General features: G+C 33.8%; 2 protein-coding genes, 1 long non-coding RNA gene and 1 pseudogene across 5 annotated transcripts; all 4 read left to right on the top strand.

Moving 5' to 3' along the window:
- The first annotated feature begins 2,734 nt into the window (after positions 1-2,734).
- Positions 2,735-7,515, top strand: LOC109152061 (annotated as a pseudogene).
- A 6,676-nt stretch (positions 7,516-14,191) lies between these two features.
- On the top strand, positions 14,192-15,424 carry LOC109152063 (putative late blight resistance protein homolog R1A-3). Its single transcript, XM_019299641.1, has one exon. It carries the CDS (start codon positions 14,267-14,269, stop codon positions 14,909-14,911), a length of 645 nt encoding a protein of 214 aa, XP_019155186.1. The 5' UTR covers positions 14,192-14,266; the 3' UTR covers positions 14,912-15,424.
- A 342-nt stretch (positions 15,425-15,766) lies between these two features.
- On the top strand, positions 15,767-17,318 carry LOC109152062 (late blight resistance protein R1-A-like). 3 transcript variants are annotated; one of them, XM_019299638.1, is made up of 3 exons: positions 15,767-16,438; positions 16,933-17,107; positions 17,210-17,318. In XM_019299638.1, the coding sequence occupies exons 1-2, from the start codon at positions 15,793-15,795 to the stop codon at positions 17,088-17,090; spliced, it is 804 nt and encodes a 267-aa protein (XP_019155183.1). In that variant the 5' UTR covers positions 15,767-15,792; the 3' UTR covers positions 17,091-17,107; positions 17,210-17,318. The 3 variants fall into 3 exon arrangements, with proteins under 3 accessions (XP_019155183.1, XP_019155185.1, XP_019155182.1); XM_019299640.1 differs by having other exon boundaries at positions 16,925-17,251; XM_019299637.1 differs by having other exon boundaries at positions 16,933-17,251.
- Positions 17,319-18,365: 1,047 nt separating this feature from the next.
- LOC109152064 lies at positions 18,366-19,633 on the top strand. Its single transcript, XR_002049338.1, has 2 exons — positions 18,366-18,549; positions 19,356-19,633. It is a non-coding gene; the product is annotated as an uncharacterized LOC109152064 (long non-coding RNA).
- The last annotated feature ends 6,467 nt before the right edge of the window (positions 19,634-26,100 follow it).

Here is a 26,100-nt window from a genome sequence, read left to right on the forward strand (position 1 = left end):
CAAGGATTTGTATTTCTCTCTCCAACTAGATTTGAGACTATTCAGACTAAGTCTCTTAGAATATTTTGAGCACTAGCACTTTTTGAATTTTCGGGTGTATTGCACTTCTATCTCGTTCACCTCTGCTCCACACACTTTGTCTTCAATTCTTCATGGCTTTTTATAGTCAATCAAATATATCCGTTGGAGTGGGATAATTTGATATTTGAAATTTGAATCTTCATAGCCTGATATTGTTGACAGTAGTAGATCTTCAATTTTGATTTGATTTGTCAACTTGCCTGACAAAGTAATTCTTTAGCACAACTTTGATTTTCTAGTTGTTTCTAAAAATATTACTTTAATTGTCAATTTGAATATCCAACGAATCTTTGAAATAAATTCATCTGATAGAATTTATTTCTAGGATAAGTTTTTTTATTCATGCCTTCATAAATATTTTTCCGTTCTGATCAAATGTCTTTCAGGCAATTTTGGAGTCTTGTGGCATGTGGGTGGACTTGGAGTAAATTCCTTCGAATTTATCCAATTTCTGATCAACTTGCTCTTTTGCCACATTGTGCTCCTTTGACTTGAACATTGTGCTCTTTTGACTTTGAACATTGTGCTCTTTTTCGATTCATTGTGCTCTTTTGACAACATTGTGCTTCTTAGACAACATTGTGCTTCTTAGACAACATTGTGCTCTTCTGACAGCATTGTGCTCCTTCGCATTGTGCTCCTTTCAGATTTGGTCACATTGTGCTCCTTTAGCACACGTTGTGCTCTTTTAGACACATCGTGCTCCTTCAAAAGGATAAAAAATATAATATAGGTCCTTGGGGGGAACTGATCTCGGGTATGATTGTTTAGAGTAAGGACCTCTACCATTTCGCCGTTAGGCTCATCCAGTCATTCCTTGCAACGCCATTGCTTTATGCTTCTTTTACGGATGAATACTCGTAGGACCAAAATTAATTTCTCAAATTAATTTTGTTCTTCCTATGGTAGATTCCTTCTGATTTCAATATTCTGATTTATGATGCTTGTACTAAAGACTTAAAAACTAAGGGGATCTAAAGATACATTTGGCTCATCAAAACTTACAAAAATATTCCTATCAGTTTCTAAATATATAAATTTTGTATATTAATACGAAACTTAATATTATGAAAAATTATAATAAAAATAACACTAGTCAAGCCTCGTTAATTGAATTAGACACATAAAATATGAGTGAAGGAGTATCATTTTGGTTCCAACATTTGAACCTCAGTACCCCACACACCCTTAAGAAGCCGTTTGGGCATTGTAATTAAAATATTTAAAATATGGGGGGATTTGGGCATTTGGCCTAGGGTTGTGTAATTAAGAGATTATTAAGTACGTAGAAGCTCACATGGGTTGGGAGATCTAATTAACATGGATATATGTAATTAAAAGATTAAGTATGTGGAAGATCACATGGGTTAGGGGATCTAAAATCAGATGTAGTGCAATTCAAATATTAATGGATTAATGGGTCACACTCGTGTGTAGCAGAATATTTGAGTGGCTAATGACCAATCATTATTGTGTAGATCATGGTCCACATAAGTTGTGTGAATCATATTTTGTATCTGTAAAATAATGTACATTCAATACAAAAATAATGTACATTCAATATAAAAATAATGTATATTGTATTCAGGGGATGTATATTATTTTTGTACTGAGTGTACATTATATTGTATAATGTACATTCAGTATAAAAATAATGTACATTTAGCAGGGTTGTAAAAATTCCGCCTAGGCACCGAGTAATCGGGGCCTAGGCGGTAGGCGCCCCTAGGCCGTGGCGATTTCCCCCTAGGCTTCCGCCTAGTGCCTAACTCGTCCGATTACGCCGAGTTAACTCGTCAATTTCTGTCGAGTTAGTCGAGTTAACACGACCGACTCGACCTTGCTAATTTTTTTCATCTATATGACATATATATATATATATATATATATATATATATATATATATATATATATATATATATATATATATATATATATATATATATATATATATATATATATATATATATGGTGTGTGTGTGTGTAATATGGCATATATGCATTTACAGACGTGCACTGTTTTTTTTTTTTTTCACTTAGCCGCCTAGGCTGCTTAGGCCGTCTAGGCGCTAGGCGCTACTCTACCGCCCGACTAGCGCCTAGCGCCTATTGCAACCATGACATTTAGTATATTAAAAATATATTTTTTGTTATGGTCCACATAATACTGTGTGGACCATAATTTGTCGCTAATGACTCAAGTGATATTTGTCTACATCTATCTTTAAAGGCTTATCACATGAGCTCGAGGCCTAGACGAGTATTTGAGTCAGGATCGAGTATAAAGGACTCATAGCAGAAGCTCATTAAACGATCCTCCATACGTAAAGGGCCAGATCCGATTCAATGTTTAATATGTATAGGTTGTAAACCCAAGGTATATTCCCTATGAAAATCCATTATTATTATTATAAGTATTTAATTCCAACATTTGAACCCCACACGTACACCCTTAAGGGCCGTTTGGTATTGTAGTTAAAATATTAAAAATATTGGGGGATTTGGGCATTTGGCCTAGGGTTGTGTAATTAAGAGATTAAGTACGACGGAGCTCACATGGGTTGGGGAATCTAATTAACATAGCCTAGGGTTCATCATCACATGGGTTGGGTCGAACCTTGTAATATTTAATGGATTATTTACAGGTAAGAATGATTTGTTTATATGATCTTCTACCTTTTCTACACCACATTTCTCCCTTTTTTGCTCTATTTTCTCAAAACTTAAGTTGCGCTTTTCTTAATCTCAAACTGTACTCTGCAAATCGATCTACTTTTTTCCTCTCTGCTAAACCAAGCCACCCCATTATATCTATCTTAATTATTAGCTCTTCAATTCGATCTACAACATCACCTACTGTCCATGCCTTTTGCTGCTACATCAAAGCATTGATCTCATCTCCAAATTGGCTTCCATCTCATGTAAGTTTAAAAAAAAAAAAATTTAAAGTATGCTTTTTTGAGTTTTTTTTTTTTTTTTTTTTTTTAATATTTGTTAGGACATGAATATGACTTCACCATTTCCCTAGACCAGAGTCACTTTATGCTAAATGATATATTTTCTTTTTGGTCAATATAGTAATTACATTAACACACGTAATTTATTTGTATATACCGAGTATATATCATAATATAATCAGGAGTGATCATTTGCTTAATTTTGTATCGAATTAATTGAAATTGAATTAATCAAAATTCTAATGTTAAATTCGTGAATTTAAGCTATTCATCTATCAATTCAAGTTGAAAAGTGATTTTTGAATTAATAAGGTCACCTATCAAGTTGAAAAATGATTTTTGAATTAATAGTTAAATTATAATCTGATTATTTATTATTAATTTGGTTGATTTTGTAGGAACTGGTTTTTTAACCAAATTATATATATGTCATTATTATTGTGTAATTATTTTGGTGAATTTATAAGAGTGAAAAACAATAGGTTCATTTTCAAAAAGAACAATATTATTTGTGTTGGCATCTTAATTTTAATTTTGTTAATTAGATTATGATAATAATTACTTATTCAAAATATTGTTATTGAAAACTAGAAAGATTTTCCATGGTATTCTTATTTTGCAAATTCTACTCTCCAAAAAGTTGCATCTTTATTTTCCACACCATCCTTTCATTGGCAGAATTATTTCTTTCAACTTCTTTCCTTCCTGCTCTCTCTCTCTACAACATCACATCACATCACCGGCTATGGCTTTTGCTGCGGTAACAATTTTAATGGATACACTCCACCAACACTTCCTCCAACCCAATCCCCGTTTCTCTCTTCGCAACAAAAAAAAGGTCAGATTACTTTACAAACATCTTTCTTCTTTGCAAACCTCCCTTGAACAAGATTTCAAAGTGGGGGAGTGTGATGAAACGACCAAAGCTTTGGAAGCACAAATGAGAGATTTCTCCGTTGAACTAAGGTTCCAAATTGAACACCATTTGACATTGTTTTACTTGGGGAAATCCATGAAGCTTAGGCTTCACTCTGCTCAAAAGCTTCTTCCCATTTTGAATCGTGCAACTAAAGGCGGCGTAGAAACTGTGGATTTGGAATATGTGTTGAAGATGCTAGGGAAGCACTTCATGCTGCCGGTATCTGGCATGCCGGCTCATATAAATAAGAGGGCCATAGTTTTGCTCACACGATATGCTGATCTCATTACGAGCAAGGTTGAAGAGGAGAGCGAGAATGATGAGGAGAGCGAGGATGAACAGGAGGAGAATGATGAGGAGAGCGAGGATGAACTCGAGAGCGAGGATGAACAGGAGGAGAGTGATGATGAATCGGAGACTGAGGAAGAACAGGAGGAGAGTGATGTTGAATGGGAGACTGTGGAAGAACAAAATCGTGATGATGAACAAGGAAGCCATGATGAACAGGAGGAGAGTGATGATGAATGGGAGACTGATGAGGAAGAACAAAATAGTGATGATGAACAGGAGGAGAGTGATGATGAATGGGAGAGTATTTTGTGTGAGGCAGAAAGTATAATCAGGCAAGAATTGAGAGCCCCCTCTTATCTCAACAAATACATGAAGCAACGGATACAGGCTCGACATAAGATTCATCAAATTTTCATGCAAGGAATTAAGTTTACATCCTACATCAAGAAAGATGTGCTGAAGGTTAAGAATGGACTCTACAATCAATCCAATACCCCACAAGGGAACAATACTTGTGCTTCTCTTAGAGTTAGAGGGCCGGAAGGGGAGAACGTTACAGTTGGAGATTCGTTGCAGCATACTACAATAGAAATGGTGGGCTGTGATGATGAGTTCAACATGATAATGGATAAGCTGAACCAGCAATCAAAGCAACGAGAAATTGTGTCAATTGTGGGAATGGGTGGAATCGGTAAAACCACCTTAGCGAGAAGAATTTATGGAGATGCTTCATTCATTTCTCGCTTTGATTGTCGAGCTTGGGTTACTATCTCACAGGCGTATAATCCAACAAAAGTGTTCAAATCCCTTATTCGTTCTCTTTCCCTAGGGGTCCATGAAGAAAACTATGAAGCTAGCAACAACGAATTGGCTGAGATAGTTTACAAATGTCTAAAACGTCAAAGGTATTTGATCATAATTGATGACATATGGAGTACAGATGATTGGTGTGATTTGCAGAAATGTTTCCCAGATGATAACAATCAAAGTCGAATGTTGTTGACCACTCGACTAAAAAATGTGGTTGATTATGCTGGTTCAGGTGGTAATCTTTGTCATACAATGCGTTTTTTGGATTCATATGAAAGTTGGAACCTTTTTCGCAACAAGGTGTTGCCCCAAGGAATAACTCTGTCCCTTGAATTTGAAAGAATTGGTAGAGAGATAGTAAAGAGATGCAAATGATTACCTCTTGCAATTAATGTGGTTGCTGGACTCCTCTCAAACCCCAAACAAGACTTAAATGAATGGGAGCTAATTTTAAAAAATGTTCATACATTAAGTATAGATCATTCTAATCAGCAGGGTGAAAACATCATTGACTTGAGTTACACCTTTTTACCTCATCATCTTAAACATTGTTTCTTGTCAATTGGGTGTTTTCCAGAAGACGAAGAACTTGCTGAACATTTTATTGTTGATTTTTGGGTTTCAGAGGGATTTCTAAAGGTCTTGAAGTCTAAGAGCTTGGAAGATGTGGCAAGAGAATCCTTACAAGATCTTGTAGATAGGAATCTTCTTTTAGTTTCTACAAAGATGGATGAGGATGGATTATTGAAAGTATATCAAATGCATGATGTGTTGCGTGAATTGGCCTTGAGAGAAGCTCAGAAGGAGAAACTATTTTGTGTCAATTATGATGACATCTGTGGTGTGGGGTTTAGGAGAACTCAACTAATAAACTCTTCTCGTATATCTCACCCATGGAGTATCCGATCAAAAATTTGCAGTTACAACTCTTTATCTCATACCTGCAGCACCTTTTTAAGTTTGGATTTTTCCGATTACAACTCTTTACATTTTCATTTTAAGTTTTTAAGGGGATTGATAGTAAAAATGAATGGCGACGATGACTATGTGTTTACAGACATAATGGGTCTAGTGCATTTGAGATATCTAAGATGTCATTCTACTTTGAAACTTAATTCTCTACCCTTGTTCATGTTATGGAATTTGCAGAAGCTAGATCTTGATGTTGATGATGATTATTTAATAGATGAACCCCTTAATATTAGGGGATTGCCCCAACTGAAGAATCTCATTGCTTGGAGAGGCATTACACTGGTTCCTCCGAAATCAGTTCATCATAATTTGGAGAGCATTAGATTTTTGGATTATAGGAGTTGTACTGAGGAGCTGTTTATGAGAATCCCAAATCTAAGGACATTGGAAGTTGATAGATATCATCATCAAATTAACCGGATTTGCAAAGCATTCAATTGGTTCGTAAGCCTTGCCTGTTTATATAAACTGGAAGATCTACAAGTTTCTGGCACACTTCTTCATCCTGAGCTTAGTACTATTCATTCTATGGAGACTTTGAGCATAGAGAATCTTTTGCCAAATCTTAAGAAATTGAAACTCTTTTGTACAGAATTAAAATGGAAGAATATGGATGTTTTTGGTATGTTGCCAAAGCTTGAGGTCCTCATCTTGGATCTTGATGCTGTTGTTGGCAAAAAATGGGAACCGAAAGATGGTGGATTTCATGGGTTAAAGTTCTTAAGCATAGATGGTTGTGATCTACAAATTTGGAAAGCCACCAGTGGTCATTTTCCTGTCCTTGAATGTCTAGTCCTCATGAACATGCATTATTTTAAAAGGATTCCTAGTGACTTTGCAGATATAGCTACTCTCAGATCAATCAAGTTATATGATTGTTCAAAGTCAACTATATCTTCTGCCAAGTGTATTCAAAAAGAGCAACAAGAGTATGGAAATAGCGCATTTACTGTTGATATTTTACGGTTAGATTTCTAGCTACTTTTGTTTTTCAAAATAATAATAATTATTATACTTGTAACTTTTAATCCATAATTTTCTTAATTGTAATCCAAATTTATTTCAATTTGTATGCTTTAGATGATGGTGTTTTACTTTTCAGGGATGATGACTTCCATGATTCTGATTGGTATTAAAGTTGTTGCACGTTCCAGTGAAGATCATTTTCCGTTGATTGAGAATGCGTAGAACTAAGTTGGTGCATATATATATGATATGTTTGAAGATCAGAGATTCCTTAACTTGCCTGTTCATAAGCTCCATGAAGATGAGATGAGATAGATGAGATTGCTTTGCTCCATGAAGATGAGATGAGATAGATGCACCACACTGTAATCTGAAGACTTGAACAGAATTGAGCTCGATCGGCCACCCGGTACAATCTAGTATCAACATCTTCAATACATAATTAGTTTGTGTGGGCAATTCAGACCAAACTCACAAATCTTAATTAGATCACAATTTGAATTGAGGAACTGGTTTTTTTTTTTTTTTTTTTTTTTTTTTTTTTTTTTTTTGCTTCTAGTCTAGCTCTATGAATAACATGCATTTAATTGCCAAATGTAGTATGTATTTTAACCCACAAATTAAATTTAAGGATCTGATACAATAAATAAATACTGCAAGCACACCAACACAGTAACAAATTAGAGTCCTACTAATTTTGTGTCTGCCTCACACATCTAACCTGAAAATACTCTTGATAATTGTAAATTCCTGGGGTTTTTATGTCCATGTTGTATTGCAGTTTTTTATAATGATTTCAAAGTAAATAAACACTTATTTGTTCATTTTTGCTATGTTGGAAGTTTTGAGCTGATAAGTTGCGGAATGCAGCAAATTGATGCGTATTACCTGACATGCAAATTGATGCAGCAAATTAATTATACTCTTAATAATAGACATTCTTTCAATTCTTTTTCTAAAATTCAAGCAAAATATTTGCCCTTACCTGAACCAGTTATTGGAGGATTATATATTGAATGATTTTCAAACAAACAATAAAAATTGCATGTCCTTGTGTTGATCTGACAACCCATTTGGTTCGCTGAAAAATATTTTTAAAGGAATGATTTGATTCGGAGTAACCTAATTATGGATATCTGAAGGATTCATATACATTATGGAGAAAGAGAGAGTAGAAAGAAGCGACAAAGGGTTATCTGAATCAATTGATTCCCAGTAACCTAACTATGGTGTTTGAAATGGAGTATGATGGTCACATCTTATCATGTGTTGTTCATGATTTGGTACGTGACTTTTACTTAACAAAATCTAAAGAAGAAATTTTTTTGCAGATTATAAATTTGGAAAAAGGAATCGGATCATCCAAGTATGATGTTTACTCCACATCGGATATGTTTTAATGGACTTGGAGGTAAGAAGTTTCCTTATGAATCGGTACCATGGAATTCTTCTATTAGTACACTTTTAGTCATTTTGGTCCGGAGATTTATAATGTCATATGGATTGCTAAAAATTTTGAACATCTCAAGGCTCTAACACTAGATTTTTGCAAGTTTGAGGAGGGTTTAGAATGGAATGTGGAGGAGGAAACCCAATTCTGCAAACTCAAATCCCTCCGATTACACTATCTTGATATTAGAGCTTGGAATATTAGCAGTGCTGAGGAGTCATTTCCTTGCCTTGAGCTATTGATTTTGGAAGGGTGTATGCTCTTAGAGGAGGTGCCTTCTAATTTGGCAGATATTTTAACATTGGAGCTAATCAGTGTGCGTGACTGTGATGATGGAGCTGTAAGTTCAGCCAAGAGAATTAAGGAGGATGCAAGGGACATAGGAAATGAGCAACTTTATGTCGACACTTTTTTTTATTTTTTATTTTTTATTTTTTACCAAATTTGAGTGTGTTGTATTGGATATTTTAGTCGTAGCTAGGGTACACTTCACTCTTTTAAATAAGATTTTTTTTTGCTGTAGTTAGCATATTAACTAATTTTGACTTGTTTGACCATTATTAGCTGTATGACTTGATTAAAAAACCAATATGAGTGTTAAATTAATTAACTTTTTATAACAACTTATCACTCCAAACCACTAAGGGTCCGTTTAAAAAGCAAGAAAATGACTTCTGGAAAATGAGTCATTTTCTAGAAAATATTTTTCTTTTCAGTGTTTGGTTGCATTCTAGAAAACTGTTTTGGTGTGTTTGGTTCATTTTCTGAAAAATGAGTAGAATTGTATATTTAAGCATTTTAATTATTTTATTTAGAATATTACAACATGTATAATAATATATAATAATATAATAATAAATTTAAATATAATAAAAAATAACTAATCAGATATCAAAATAACTCAGGCATGTGTGCTTTATTTGGTGGCCTGCGTGTCATTTATTAGTTTTTTGGGCCTACGTGCCTCCTTTGTGATTTGTTTGCCTTGTGCTGATAGTTGGGCAGCTGTTGTTGTGTATTTCTGCCCTTGTGAGATAGCCCTGCAGCAACCGTTATGCTGTCGGATATCTTACAAAATGGGCTAGCATTCCTGGAGGTTTTGGCCAGCCAATAATTTGACGAGACGTGGGCGTGAAGCGTTGTCACCGTGTTGACACTGTTGCATCATTGCATTGTGGTGCAGAGTCGCGGCATTGCAACTTTGTGGTGGTGCGGCATGGTGGCGCACTAGTACATGGTGGCGCACTAGTACATGGTGGCACGCAAGTGTAGCTATTCTCCTAGAAACAACCATTATGCTGCTGGTTTTTGCGAAAATTGGTGCGACGTCGATAGTGGGATTTTGTGTCTCCATTTCAGCACCCCTATTATTTATTTATTTTTCTTCATTTATTATTCCTTTGATCTGGCTTATTAGTTGGGCTTGGGTCAATTATTTTATTCTTTCATTCTTTAGCCCTGGCCTGTTAGGACTTGAGTCCATCCTTTATTTTAGTTTCTTTATATTAGTATAGGCCCAATCTCAAGGGCTGAGTAAGTGTTATAGTCACTTTTGGACCATCAGTTGTAAGACATTTTAATTCCTTTGCTTAATAAAGTTTTGTTTAAGAAAAAAAAAAAAAAAAAAAACAACAACAACAACAACAACAACAATAATAATAATAATAATAATAATAATAATAATAATAACAACAATAACTGGCAGTGGTGGCAATGGTGATGGTGTGGTGGCAGTGGTTGCGGTGGTATGGTGGTGGTGGTGGCGGCGGCGGTGGTGGTGGTGGTGGTAGTGTGGTCTTGTACTGGTGGTGGTGGTGATTGTGGTAGTGAGGTGGTGGTGGTGGTATGGTGTTGATGGTGGTGTGAGGGTGGCGGTGATTACGGTGGTATGGTGGTGGTGGTGGCGACAGGGGTGGCAATGGTGGTGGTGGCGGTAGTGCTGTGAGGTGGTGGTGTAAAAGTTGGAAAATGACTTCCCCAAAAAAGGGGAAGTCATTTTCTTCCAAAACAAGCATATTTTTCAAAGTCAACGGAAAATGATTTCCGTTGACTTAATTTTCCAGACACATCCAAACACTGGAAACCTGGAAAACAAACACACCCTAAAATTTAAAAAAAAAAATTCCAAAGCAGTTTTTTTGATTAGCTTTTTGAGAAAGTCATTTTGTATGTAATAAGCTATCAGCTAACAACTAATTTACTAAACATCTCTCTACAATTAGCTAATGTTATCAACTAGTCAAACTCATTAACTCAATCAGCTAACAACTATGTATTAAACACTCCCTTCAAGTACATGAATTATATTCCACATGTTCAGCTCCCCTTTGGAGCACAGTTAAACATTTTTTAGTCAAATATTCTGATGGCTTTTGCAACTTGCAGCACTAATTCAAAGACTAGTATAATTCAATAAGAAAATACTTGGTGTATCCCATTTTAAACTCCCAACTTGTACTCCCTCTCACATGCTTTTGATGTAGACACTTTTCAGTGGACTCACATGATAAAAATAATCAATCAAGGTTTGCCACCTTAGAATGTATAAATGAGGGAGTAGAATTTTGGGAGTCTATGTAGTAGAACTCTATTCAATAATATATTTTTAGTAGTTGTATTATTAGTCGTTGTTAGTATTGTAAATAATTAAAAGTAGACATATAATGACAAAATGATAATTGTTGTAGGGGGGATTAAAAATGATGTGGTTTTGTCAATTAAGTCTTTGTTAATGATTATGAATGCATCAACTTGAAATTAATATATACATGTTTTTATAATGTAAGTTGAAAATAAACGTAGAAAATGACAAAACGATTATGGTTGAGAGGATAAAAAATTTTGTAGTTGTTGGTAAGTGTTTATCAATGAATATGTCAAATTGAAATTAATTATTTTATTTGTAGGAATACCATACATTGTCACACTTAGTTCTCTCCCCTTCAACATTTTCTTTCTTATAAATTAAAGCAGTTTCTTCCGATCAATTTCCGCTGCTATATCAACTGCTCTCTATTCTCTCAATTTCTTCTTAAATTCCTTTTACTTCTACTTTGATGAAACATCTGTCTTTTTAAACACATTCACTTGCAGAGGTAATTATGTCCTTTCTCAAATATTATATATAAACTACTTGCTTCTGTAAACTGTAATATATGTTCATTAGTTTAACGATGATTAGTGCAGATTTGCTAGGCTATTAATTCATTTGATTATTTTTGTATCTAATTTCAGATTTTGAGCTATGCTATATCTTTGACAAGTTTTCTCAATCAACGTAACTCGAGGTGTTCATATCAATAGAGGTAACTTACTTTCTTTAATTTCTGAAATAGTTTTGTTAGTATGAATTATATGTGAGGTTTGGTTCGTGAAAGATATTGCGAATTGAATATTAGAATAGATCTATTCTGCTGTTTGGTTCGATTTCTACGACAAGAAATAAAATTCTTTGAACAGGTCATTTTGGGGCTAATTGCATGAATTTGTATTATTCAGGGACTTAATTGTATTTTTTTTAAAAGTTCGATGACCTAATTGCATTTTCATCGAATTTTTACAAATGTAAGGTTGAGATTTAATCTTAGTTTTCTCTGGAGGTGTGTTCTCATGGGATTAAAGCATATATTTGAAGGCAAATCAAAACTTGATTTATTAAAACGGAATCGAGATAAAGTCAAGAAGGAAAGAGTTCTGGTACACACTATTTGCTTAAGAATAGGTAGCTGTAGCAAGAGAGTGAGCTAGATTATTAGAAGAGCGTAGAACAAATTTAATAGAAAAGACATCAAAATTAAAAAAATATAAAAGCTATTATTTGTTAGAATTTTCATCCTAAAAGATATATGAATGTATTGCTATAATTATTCTAAAAATATAGTTTTTCTTTTTTTACTTAAATCAAACATTATCTGTTATAGCACAAATTTTAATTTTCTATTCCAAATCTATATTACTTTAATTAAAAAGTACATTTTATTACAACTTGATATACTATGTATGAGATAAAATTTCGCTATTTATATTTTAAATAATATTTTAAATAATATTTTAAAATGTCAATGAGAGTTTACAAGATGAATATTTATATATAACAACATTTGAGGTTCCAATCATATACATAAGGAAATTTATGAATTCATATGTTATAACATAATTGCACAACTTTTTAATTATTATTCAACAACATCAGGAAGCTTATTATAATTATCTTACTTTTAACAAAACAATAAGTTAAGTTTTACTGACCCATCATCAATATTGCATTAAGAATGCTTAATTTATTTTAATATGAAAATTGTTAAGAAATCATTTTTATTCTCGATTATAACTATCTACAACAAAACTCATATTTACTATTACTTTTATTACAAGTTGAAAATATTAATTTTAATCATATAATTATTTATTATTTGAAAAGTGTATTAAATAGTTTCTTATTTTAATTGTTATATAGGGCATTAAATTAATAGTGCAATACTCATATTATAATCACGGTTGCAGTAGGTGCTAGGTGCTAGTCGAGCGGTAGAGTAGCGCCTAGCGCCAAGACGGCCTAGGCTAGCTAAAAAAAAATTAGTAAGGCCAAGACGACTGGGTTAACTTAGCTACCTAGACCAAAATGGACAAGTTAACTCGACTAAATTCGACGGAATCGGTCGAGTTAAGCACTAGGCGAGCGCCTAGGGGAAAATCGTCACAACGTAAGGACGCCTAACGCCTAAGCGAGGGCCTAGACCGATTTTTGCAATAGTGACTATAACTAGTCAATGAATAAGACCAAAAGATTAAACAACATCTCTGCCAACAACTTTTGTTCACATGGGCATGACGCGTCCACACAATTAACCACCATCCTCTAAAGTCTTCACCTCAATCATTTAACACCAAAAATCAATTCTCCTTCGTTTATTCTCTGATCTCCATTTCTTTCAATTCTCACTTCCCATAAAACACTACTTGTAATTACTTATTACTGTATAAAGTTTCCAATTTATGGCAGCTCATTTCTAAAAGATACCTTTATATTTCCTAAAAAGAAAAGAAAAAGTAAAAACTTTAATATTAATTTATATCCTCTTTGTGGAGTCGTTATATCATAGACCGCGGTAAAAAACGGCGCCGTTTCTTTAAGTAAAGAAACAGCCCGCCGTTATAGTTAACGGAGTCCGCTTGTTTGATGTATTAAACACCAACTGACACTACAGTATATCTAAATCGACACTGCAATTATATCAAAATGATACTGTAGTTATAGTGAAATGAAATTGCAGTGTATATAAAATGAAACTGAATAACATTTCACATATTTGAGTGTATATTGTACAATAAAGCTGTAATTATATCAAAATGATCATGTAGTTGTGTTTTAATGAAACTATAGTGTATATAAAATAAAATTAAATAACATTTTCACATATTTGAGTCTATAAATATCTAATGAAACTATAGTTATATCGAAATGAAACTGTAGTTGTGTTGAACTGAAACTGCAGAGTATACAAAATGACACTGAATAACAGGGTTACTTTTTGCAAAAAGGTGCGAAACAGCGGAAAACAAACACCGTTTCTTTTCATTTAAAAAAATGACCCGCGGTGCATGAGTGATCATGCACCACGGTGCATGATATAATTTGCCCTCTTTGTGCCAACACTCTTCTCTTTTCATCACATCCCTTATCAAGTTCTTTGCCTCTCATAATTTATCACTTTCTTACTTTAATTTGTTCTTTTATTCTGATGCATGGATGAAAAATATTGAATATATTTTAACCAAACCCTGTAATTGTAGACATAATACAAGCTTTTCGAGATCAAAATGATGCCAAACATCTCTAATCCAGATAATGCTATAGTTGTGGGTTTCAAGAAGGAAGAAAAAACTATCATAGAACATATTATTCATGGGTCAGATGAGAGAGAAGTTATTTTAATTACTGGTATGGACGGATTGGGAAAAACAACTTTAGCAAGGAGAGTGTATGAGGAGAAAAATGTAGTCAACCACTTTGACAAGCGTGCATGGTGTACTATTTCTCAAGAATATGATTGTAAGAACTTGTTGAATGAAATATATAAGGATGTTTGTGGCCACAAGACAGAGATTGACAGTGTAGCTGAAGAGCTTCGCAAAAGCCTTATGGGAAGGAGATACCTCATAGTGTTGGATGATATTTGGAGTGAAAAAGTATGGGAAGAGTTGAATAGAGTTTTTCCCTCATGTGACAATGGAAGTAGAATTATTTTAACAAGCAGACAAGAAAGTGTGGTTTCTGATGCCAAACATATTTGTCGTCTTCCTTTCTTCACTATTGATGAGAGTTGGGAATTATTGCAAGTGAAGTTATTTAAAGGGAAGGGATGTCCTGAAGAGCTTGAAAATGTTGGAAGAGAAATATCAAAAAAATGTGGGGGATTACCTTTGACAATTGGTTTGATAGCGGGTCTTCTTGAAAAAGGTTAAAAGAGTGAACAAATATGGCGTGAATTTCTTCTTACTTTAAACTCACATGTCATATTGGAGATAGAATACAAAGCAATGATGTGATAGAGCTTAGTTACAAGTATTTATCAGATCATTTGAAACCATGCTTACTTTACTTTGCTGCATTCCCAGAGGATGAAAAAATTGAAGTTTCGAAACTAATAAAACTATGGATATCTGAAGGATTCATCATAGGAATGACAGAGAAAGGGAGAGTAGAAGATGAGGCTGAGGATTACTTAAACCATCTGGTTAGCAGTAACCTAATTATGGTGTCTGGAAAGAATTATGATGGTCGCATTGAATCATGCATAGTTCATGATTTGGTACATGACTTTTGCTTAACAAAAGCTAGAGAAGAAATTTCCTTGAAGATAATTAATATGGAAAAGAAGTGGGATCCAACTCTAAATTTTACCCCACGTCGAATATGTTTTCATATGCATTCGACATCTGATAATGCTTCTGAATTGGTACCACAGAATTCTTCTATTCAAACATTTTTGGTTTTCGATCATCATTATTTATCCTTTTATTATAATGCCTCATGGATTGCTAAAAATTTTGAACATCTCACAATCTTGGATTTAGAAGGAATCTCTGTAGACCAATCATTTTTGTCTGAAGTTAGCTCACTAGCTCATCTAAGGTCTCTAGATCTCAAAGTATATGGAATGGAATATGATGTTGTCTCACCATTATTACTACGGAATATTAAGTGTCTCATAACATTAAAGTTGCAATCAAGTAGGGGGCATTTACCAATTTTTTTGGGGAATATGAGTACATTAAGACATATGATTATTACTAGTAATGTCTGTCGTTGCAATGAGTCTTGCATTGAGAAATCAAAATCAGTTATGATTGAAGTAATTCCTGCTTGTCCAAAAGAATTGCAAACCTGGGTTTCGCCATGTCCACTCACTCCAATGCATGAAGATTTATTGAGAAAGCTTCCCTATCTCAAAACTTTGAGTTGTGGAGTCTCAAGTTCTGAAGGCTTTCCTGAAATTGACTTTCTCCATCATCTTGAAAATCTTGAGTTATCCGGTGGTGCTTATGAAAGTTTTCCACTCCGCAAGTTGCCATCAACTATTAAGGAAATACATTTATCTTATATTACTCTTTCGGTGTATGCAATTTCAACAATTGCACAACTTCCCAATCTTGAGAGTGTAATACTATTTGAATGCAAGTTTGAGGAGGGCTTAATATGGAATGTGAGGGAGGAAACCAAATTCCCCAAACTCAAAACCCTCCAATTACTTGATGTTGATATTCAAATTTGGAATATTAGTTATGCTGCTGAGTCCTTTCCTTGCCTTGAGCAATTACTTTTGGAATTCTGTCGCAACTTACGACTAATGCCTTCTAGTTTTGATGATGTTTTTACATTGAATAAGATCGTTGTGCAATATTGCAATCCCACTGTTGAAAGTTGGGTGAAGAATATTGAGGAATCTGCACGGGATATAGGAAACAAGCAACTCAATGTCAAGATATTCGGTAAGTGAAATTAACTAACTTAATTTTTCACTTTATTTTTTTCATTATCATTTTTGACTTGGTGTTTAAATTGGCATGTTTGTACAATATTAATGAATACAAAATTGATTTATATTACGAGTCAGTCATATAAAAATTTTTCATCAAAACATGGCTTTATACATCTTGTGGCTTTCATATGTCGATATATGTACAAACCGCTTTTTTGTTTTTTGTTTTTTTTTTGTTTTTTTTGTTTTTGTTTTTTTTTGTTTTTTTTTTGTTTGTTTTTTTTGTTTGTTTTTGTTTTTTTTTTTGGTGGGACAGAATAGAGTTATGATTATATTTTAAAGAAAAATGTTATATTCTCTTACTAAGCTTGCATTGAACACTTTCTAGATAAAATATGCATGCAAAATATATTTTTACTATTGATGTGTCAAGTCCTTCTAATCTCCCTTCAAAAAAAAAAAGTCCTTCTAATCTCTTTTCTTGTTTATTGAAAAGAATGGTAGAGCCATCTAGGATCAACTCTGAGCATGAGTCGAACTCTGTGAATGAGACTTGGAATAAATTCAAATTAGTTGTACGTGTCAGGATGAGGAAATTTGATGACATGTGCGCTAAAATAAAAAGAGGCGAAAGAAGGAGGAGAAAGAGGCCAAGAGTATGACCAAAGTGATTCATAAAATAATCACAACTTGATATTACTTTTATGGTTTAAATTTGAATAATAATATTAATATTTCTCTATTGTACTGTAACTCTTTTATTTATATTTACTCTGTAAACGCATTCTATTAGAATATAATACTTAGAATCCTTCTGCTGAAATATGAGTGTATAAAGCAAACTTTTAAATGTATTGGATTAATACTAAAAATACACTACAATTTCAACTATATACATATACTAGTATTTGCCCTGTGCGGTGCACGGTTAAAAAGTTTACAACATTGTTGACAATCACTACATATTAAAATTTTAATTCCTGTGAATAAGTAAATTTAAGAAAAAATCTATATATAAATATTTAATTTGTTTTATATATATATATATATATATATATATATATATATATATATATATATTTGTATTTATATATAAAATATAGATACGTAGAAATAAATATATGCATGGGTATGTGTATCCAATTTATATAAAATCGACCAATTATTTATCAAAATTAAAAGTAAAATATTAATGAGTATTAATCAGCATCACCATTTTCAATAATAATATAATAATTGTATACATAAATATACATACATAAAATTGAAACTAAAAATAGTAAATAAATAAATAAATAAATAAATAAATATATATATATATATATATATATATATATATATATATATATATATATATATATATGTATGTATGTGTATGTATACACACATATAATAATTTAGAAAACCCAAAAAATTAATTAATAAATTAATAAATACAACAATAATTGTATAATAAATATAAATACACATACACACATAATTTAATTTATAATGTAACATGGTTGACCCAAAATATTATAGGGCCTTTCAAACCACACAATTAATTTAATTGCTTAATAGTTTGCGTTTTGGGACCAAACTTATATAATTTTAACTTAACTCGCAAAAAAAGCCCATAACATAGCCGAGTCCATAATCTAAACCTAACCCTAAATATAAAATGACAAAACTCTTCAGCTTCATCATTCGGCTTCTACACTCGGCCGAACTCGAGACCGGCTGAGCAAATGTCTTTCTTCTCTCTTCCGCTAAATCTCAAACTTAGGTTTCGAAATACATATTTTTTTCTTCAGCAACTATCAATGGATGAATGTTCTGTGCTTATCTGTTGCAAGATTGTTCGGTCAACCGTCGCTCTACCTGACCCTGTACGCCGTCTTAGCATTGACAATGGGGGTTTCAGATTTGTCCTGTAGATCCGTCATAGATAAGTTTCTTATTCTAATAATCTTTTTTAGGTATTCCATACATTTTATATAGATAGATTGAATTTTGAGTTACAATTTGTATACTTTATTTATGCACAGGTTCGATCTAATTTCTAAGTTGTATTTTTTTCAAATCACCTTCATCACTGACTCAGTGAGATTGAATTTGCTCGTGTAGACCCGTCTGAGATAAGTTACTTCTTCTTAATAAACTTTGATAGATCTTCCCTGTGGTATATGTAGATTGTAATTTTAGTTATAGTCTGTATTTTTATCTATCCAAGCTCGTGTAGATCAATCCAGTTTCTATCTCTTTTTTTTACTCTCAAAGTTTGGAAATAAATGTAGTTCATAATTTCTTACAATGAACAATTATTATTATTTTTTAATTTTCTAATTTTTCAATTAACTTATTTTCAATCAGCCTTCAGATATTAATTCTTATTATTACTGATTTTTTTTTTAGGTAAACAGACTGTGTGCTGCTTCATTTTAACTCAAATTTGCTTATACTTTTATCTTGAAATTTATTTTTCAATGTAAAATTGAACATGCCATTTTTTTCTGTAAACAAAATTTGTCCTGCTTCATTTAACTTCAACACCTGTGATGCTTCCTAAAAGTTGTTAAAAACATTTAAAAAAGTAGTTAGAATATCAAATAAAGCTATAAACAAATCTTCTATTATAATCTTCTTCAATCATTTTTGACAAAAGGTCTATTTCTTGATCCCCATCCAAGGCAGAACAGTAGGTAGAGAGCTCTGCATTTACTGTTATGAGAGTGTTAAATGATGAAAAGATTGTTTATATAAATATGAATAAGTAACATAAATTAAAAAAATTATTTATTTGTTTGTGTCAAAATAGGAAAACAAATATGTCTTACCCACACTTTGAACAGAACAGAATGAAACAATAGCAACTGTTAATAAGGATTCAGAAAAATATTACATAATATCTTATATTAACATTACCTCTTCGTCATGAACTATCTCAGGAACTTCGTAGGGTAGGTTCTGACCAGTTCGAACTCAGATTGCTCTCCTTGTATGGAGAGGGCTTGCAAGGATGTATTGAGATGGCATTTCGAAAGAAATTTGGAGTATTTTGGCAGCACCTTTCGTTTGAAGAATTAGGTGTCAGTTTGAACTATTTATAGCTAAACTAATAATTATTAGATATTAATTGTGTTATTGGAGAGTGAACTGTCCAGTTCTGTAATTTAATGATGTGACTTTGCCTATTCGGTTCCTTTTATCTTTTAACATTCAATCATTACTCCTTATTAGTATCAGTAATAATTGTTTTATAATTGATCTAGAACTTTCTTTCATTGAGCGGGAAAACTAAGGTTCTGCTATATTATAATAGAAGATATGTATATATATATATATGTTTTTCAAAGAGTTTATTACCGAAATGGGCTCCCGACTATTGCGAAATTACCAATTCGGTCCTCAACAATTTTTCTTGTCCAATTAAGTCCTCGACAATTTTTCTTGTCCAATTAAGTCCTCAACTTCCATCGGCAAGTTTCCATCAAGTATTAAGGAAATACGTTTGAATTGGTGTCTACAATTTCAACAATTGCACAACTTCCCAATCTTGGGAGTCTAATGCTAGACCAATGCAAGTTCGATAGGTACTTAGAATGGAATGTGGAGGAGGAAACCAAATTCACCAATGTTCTACTTGTTTTTAGAAGAGATATTGCATTATCAATTAATTAGGTTATTTAATGAACATAAATAACAAAATATAAAAGCATAAAAATAAAACAAGTACTCAGAGATTGATCACGCAGTTCGGAGCGCTTCTCCTACGTCTGCGGGGCAACTCACGTATGCCCAATCCACTATAGATGTTCACCAAGGAGTATTACAAGAGGTAAGTACAAATGGCCCTCATCCTTTACCACTACAACCCTTCCTAACACCTATTCAGGACTGAACCGTGCATGCCATAGCAATCTTCAAGCGAAGCTTCAGCTGTACCAGGTACTGTCTGTGCAGACCAGAATTGAACTACAATAATAATAATAATATAATTTAGCTGATTAATTTAAATAGCACTTGTGTAGATTTTGCTCAATATAGCAGTTCACGAAATTGACAACTTTCCTCTTTGGAGAGGCTTCTTTTTATAGTTGTTTAACCCATCACCTTGATCCTTAATATTAGCATCCATTTCATTTCGATAAACCGCAACCATACACATTCGATTTGAAGTAGCCATCCACTCACTTGAGATTTACCAAAGCCACTCAAAGATAATAAACTCCTTAATTATAGCTTTGATTCCATAAGCCCATTGAGTGCCATAATAAACCATATAATCATGCCTTTTGCTCCAGGCGCTGCTCACTTGAAATATACCATGACCATAATAATTAATTCCATGTTAAATAATAATAGCTCAATATTAATTTCAAACCTGTGGAGCAACATAAATATGAGATGGTTCAAGCGTATAACATAAAGTATTTCACATTAAATAATTCTAACCCTTTAATAATTAAATTAGCCAATTTATATTAAGGGTTTTTTACGTGTATCATTTGTACACTTACAATCTCCCCCTTTAGCAATTTAATTGGCAAAAACTAATGCATGTATACTTAGGGCCAAAATAAATTCACTTTCAAACAATTTTATTAATAGGTGGCCCTTAGTATACTTGCTTGACATGTAAACCTATGGGTTAGAATTATTTTGAGAAATTACCATGTCATATGGAATGTAGCTTCATCCGCTGATAATAATCCCAACAGAAAACTGTATCCCAAGTTGTATCACACTCAAATATTAATAATCCATAGATAATCCGCTGAACTGATGTGAGTAATAAGATATAGATAAGAATCCACTGAAGTTCAGAAGGTAATAAGAATCCCAATAATAATCAGAAGCCAAATCCCAATAATATGAATTATGAATCCAATAATAATCAGAAGCCAAAAATAACCACCATCCAACCATCATCCAACTGCTACCAATCAGTGCGACTCCAATTCCAACAGTTTTACCAAAACTCCCCCTTAACCCATACTCCCCCTTTGTGCTTAATTCATACTCCCCCTTAGTATATACTCCCCCTTTTTGTCAATAAATTGACAAAGGTGAACATCTATATTGGTGGATTGAGTCTGACGGAGTGCCCTATGGGACTGAACCTGCATAAGAAGATTAGAAACAAAACGAGAAAAGCATAACGTGATAACATATAAGCACAAGTCAAGTTGGAGCAGATTAAGTAGATAAAACATACCAAATAATAAACGCATTCAGGCACAAATTCGTAGCAAATTATACAAAAAGCACACAATTGGGTCACTCAAAAAGACATATTGGTAAATAAGACAGTAAGCACATTCAGGTAAAGCATATTCAGCCAGAGATTCAAATAAAGCCAAATCAGGCACAAATTCATATAAATCAAATTTAGGCACAAATTCATACCAGATAGCACGGGAAAACACACAAATAAACACACATACGGTCATGACCAGACTAAACACATAACACAGAGCAAGATTACAGATAACACTTTTATGGAGATTGCAGGTAAATCAATAGGTATATCCACATAAACACATACGAATATCAACTTGCAGCAAATTTACCATTCAAGCAACCTTATAGAATTCCAATTTTTAGCACAAGAAACACCAACAAAAAGGCATAATCAAAGGATTATCATATCAAAAGCAGTCAAAACAACATAGATAGGACATTTAGTGAACACACAGAAACAGTAAAAAACAAACACAGAGAATTAATCCGCAATTTAGAGTTAGGTAACGAAAAGGACTAATTGCGAGAACATTTTAAAAAAAAATTGGATTAGAGGACAAATCAATCATAGAGAGATACGCACAAAAAAAAAGACATAGATGCAATGTGAGAGCATGTAGGAACAAAACCATTAATTCAAAAGAAAAATTCCCTGATCCTGAAATAGATTCTATCACAGATGCAGAATAATTACACTAGCAAAGATGAAGAATTGTCAAGATTTGATGAATGCAAGGATATTGAAGTAGAGGGCACCAAATTAGGTAAAGGAACACATAAAAACTTAGCTTTAGACATAAGAAAAATTGCAGGTATTTCACAGGACACATTAGACAATGACACCCTAAAATATTCATAAAATTAACAAAAGGAATTAGAGATTATGAACCTGTAGACCTTATCATCAAAGATGATGGCAAAATTAATTTTGAAGATGGATGATCTATTATGGATGCGTGTTGGAATGTCAATGTCGTCTTGATCAGTGTCAGATTCTGATTTTGGTTCTGGGTCAGGTTCAGATGGCGTTGGTGATGGTGTAGGTGACTCTGGATCTGGTTCAGGAGTTTCACGATCAGGAGTTTCAGAACAGTTTGCATCAGGTTCTGTCACTGACTCAGGTTGTGAAACTTCAACAATATCATTCGGTTGATCATCAATTACAACATTTTTAGACTCCATGATGGTCTTGGTCACTTTGTTGTATACATGATATGCACTGATATTCGTTGAATAACCGGGAAAGATCCCGTCGTAGCTTTTTGGTTCAAATTTTGCAACAATATTTCTATCCTTCAAAATAAAACATCGTGAGCAAAAAATGTTAAAGTATTTAATATTCAGTTTCTTACCTTTCCATAATTCATACGGTGTGTAACTTGTGCCTGGCCGAAGATAGACTCGGTTGGGGATGTGACATGCAGTGTTTACAGCTTCTGTCCAGAATTTTTGAGGTAATCCTTTGGCGTTGAGCAGGACTCGTCCAATTTGTTGAATGGTGCGGTTTTTTCATTCAACGACTCCATTTTGTTGATGTGTCTTTGGTGTTGAATACTCGTGGGTAATTCCTGATTGATTGCAAAAGGCATCGAACAAGTTGTTGTCGAATTTCCGTCCGTGATCACTTCGAATTCGAATAATAGGTTCATTTCTTTCCTTTTGGAGTTTCAGTCCCATTGTTTTGAAACCTTCAAGTGCTTGGATTTTTCCCTGAGAAAGATTACCCACGAAAAACGTGAAAAAACATCAACACATACCAGTATGTATTTCTTACCTCCAAAACTCTCTGTTTGAGTAGGACCAATGAGATCTATGTGGATCAGTTCTAGGCAGTGACTCGTGTTTATGGTATGTTGAGCTGGATGAAATGATTTAGTTTGTTTCCCAGCTTGGCAGGCACCACAAATGGTTGATTCAACTTTTATCTTGGGTAAACCACGAACACCTTCTATCTTCATTAGTTTATCAAGTAGTCTGTAACTCAGATACCCCAGTTTTTTGGTGCCATAGCTCAGCTTCATCTATGCTGGTCCTGCAACAGAAGATATGTTAGTTAGAATATAGCAATTGTCAATTGACCTTTTACCTTCTATAACGCATTGATTTGTTTTGTCCATAACACTGCAGCTATTTTTGGTGAAACCACCATTCCAGTTTTAGTCGCATAGTTGACTTATGTTGATAAGATTTGCATGAAGGCCACTGACAAGCAATACTTTGTCTAGCTTTGGCAAGATTTAGTGTGCCTACGCCAGTAACCTGACCTTTAATAGCGTCGCCAAAGGTAACTTCACCTTTACTGGCATTTACGTTACTTAGGAATTTGACATTTCCTATCATGTGACGGGAACACCCGCTGTCAAAGTACCATTTCTCTTCTCTTCCTGCACTTTTAGAGTGAAAAGAAACAAATGAAATATAGCAAGTCTTTTTAACCCAAATCTGTTTTGTAAAGGGTTGAATGTTCTTGTGCCTGAACTTCTCGATTCTTTGATCCTTGTAAAAGTAGTAGCATTCAGGTCTGGTATGGCCTCGTAATCTGCAATAGTGACATACGGGGTTATAGAGTTTATAATGTAGCTTATTTGATCTTACTATACTATGGGTGCGTTTCATTGTGCTGGATTTAGGGATGTCCTCTGGATCAGGTCCAGACGCTTTGAAAAATACCGTTTTATCTTTTGAGTTGCTTCCGGTGAAGCCCAAACCAAATTTTGCAGAAGTTTTTCTTCCGGAATCAAGGATTTTATCAAGTGTTGAAGTGGTGTCCATCATTTGGATTTGTCGTTTGTAGGTGCTTAGCTCCTGCTTCAAGGTCTGTACTTCTTGTTGTAGTTTCTGTTCTCGGTCGGCCGCCTCCTTAAGTAGTACATTCCCAGTCTGTACTTCGTTTTGTAGTTTTTCTTCTCGGTCAGCTGCCTCTTTAAGCAGTACATTCTTATCAGCTATTTGAGTTTGATATATTTTGCTAGCATTTGTTACAATCTCTATCTCACTAGCTAGTTTACGATTTGCTTTTTGTAGGGCTTCCCATTTGGGATACAACTTATTAAATTCAACTTCAAAAGACAAGGCATTTAGTTCTAAATCTTCCGCGGAGACATATTCACCACCCATTGAGTCAGCTCCTTCAATAGATTCCGAACAGCCAGCGACACGTGCAGTAAATGCGACAAAGTTACCCGAGATTTCTTCGACATCAGATCCAGTTGTTTCAACATCAGGCTCATCGTCACTCCAGGTAATGGTTGACATAGACTTTTTGCGTCTAAGGTAGGTGGCACACTCTGCTTGTACATGTCCAAAGCCTTCACATTCATAGCACTTAATTCCTTTATTGTTAGGTTTTTCTTTGGACTGTCCTGAACGTGAGACATATTGTTTGAAGTTTGATGAACCTGTCTTGGGACCAGCTTTGGACGATGTTGCTCCTCTTTGTCGATTTCTGTCGCGTGAATTTTTGGATACCTGTTTCAGAATTTTAGATAACTGTTTAGTCAAAAAGACAACTGTATCATCACCTGTTTCATCTGAATCAGATACAACATCATTTCCTTCAGCGGCAAAAGCTACATTTTTTTTTGTTTTTTCGTTTTCGTGTGATCAGTTAAAATTTCCATTTCAGAGGTTCTAAGATTTCCCATTAATTGAGTAACAGTTTTGTTTTCCCAGCCGTCGTGTTCCTGAATAGCCGTGATTTTCATTCTGAACCTGGGGGATAAAGATCTCAGTATTTTCTTAACAAGCTTCGCTTGCGAGAATGGTTCACCAAGGACCATTGCACGATTCGCCAGTTCTTGTACGCGTGTGTGAAAGTTGATGATAGTCTCATCCTCATTCATCCGAAGCTCTTCGAAGTCGGACTGGACTAGCTGCAGCTTTGTTAGGAATATATTGTATAAGTTTTGATGAGCCAAATGTATTTTGTAGACCCCAATTTTATTTTATTTGAGTCAGTTCTGGTTCACAAAGTATGGTGCACCACTGCCATGAAGTCTACGTGAAAGCAGCTTTGAAGGAAGAATAAATGAAAGCGGGATCATAGCTTAACACATTTATTAAGCATCAAGTCATCAAAGGTTGAGATGGATGAAATGGTAGAAGACTTACTGAAGCATGCTTGATACTTGATGATCCGTAATTTGAATCCCATTGGAAGCATTTTTTGTGTAAAGTGAAATGCTATCATGAAGTAGTGATATTGGGAAGTAATATCACAAAGAAGATATCAGGAAGTGATATCGGGTAGAACTATCATGAAGAAACATTTTTATAACATGATAGTAAGATATATCGGATGATGACGTCACTACTATCGGATGATGACATCACAGTGTGGTATGGCTTGAGAAACCCATGTGAAGAGATAAGACAAAAGAATTTAAGTCTTGAAGAATATCAATTGGTTACCTAGTCGAGATGGAAAAAGCTTTGCAAGGTAAACTAAAT

Source organism: Ipomoea nil, unplaced genomic scaffold, assembly GCF_001879475.1.
Source record: "Ipomoea nil cultivar Tokyo-kokei standard unplaced genomic scaffold, Asagao_1.1 scaffold2360, whole genome shotgun sequence".
In the NCBI taxonomy this organism is placed as follows: Eukaryota; Viridiplantae; Streptophyta; class Magnoliopsida; order Solanales; family Convolvulaceae; genus Ipomoea; species Ipomoea nil.

What these genes read in the sequence shown, in the direction of transcription:
- LOC109152063 (XM_019299641.1), top strand. Translation starts at nt 14,267, where the DNA reads ATGATGCCAAACATCTCTAATCCAGATAATGCTATAGTTGTGGGTTTC.
- LOC109152062 (XM_019299638.1), top strand. Translation starts at nt 15,793, where the DNA reads ATGATTGAAGTAATTCCTGCTTGTCCAAAAGAATTGCAAACCTGGGTT. An exon ending in ACTCAATGTCAAGATATTCG is followed by an intron (nt 16,439 to 16,932) that starts GTAAGTGAAATT and finishes AAAGAATGGTAG; the next exon opens with AGCCATCTAGGATCAACTCT.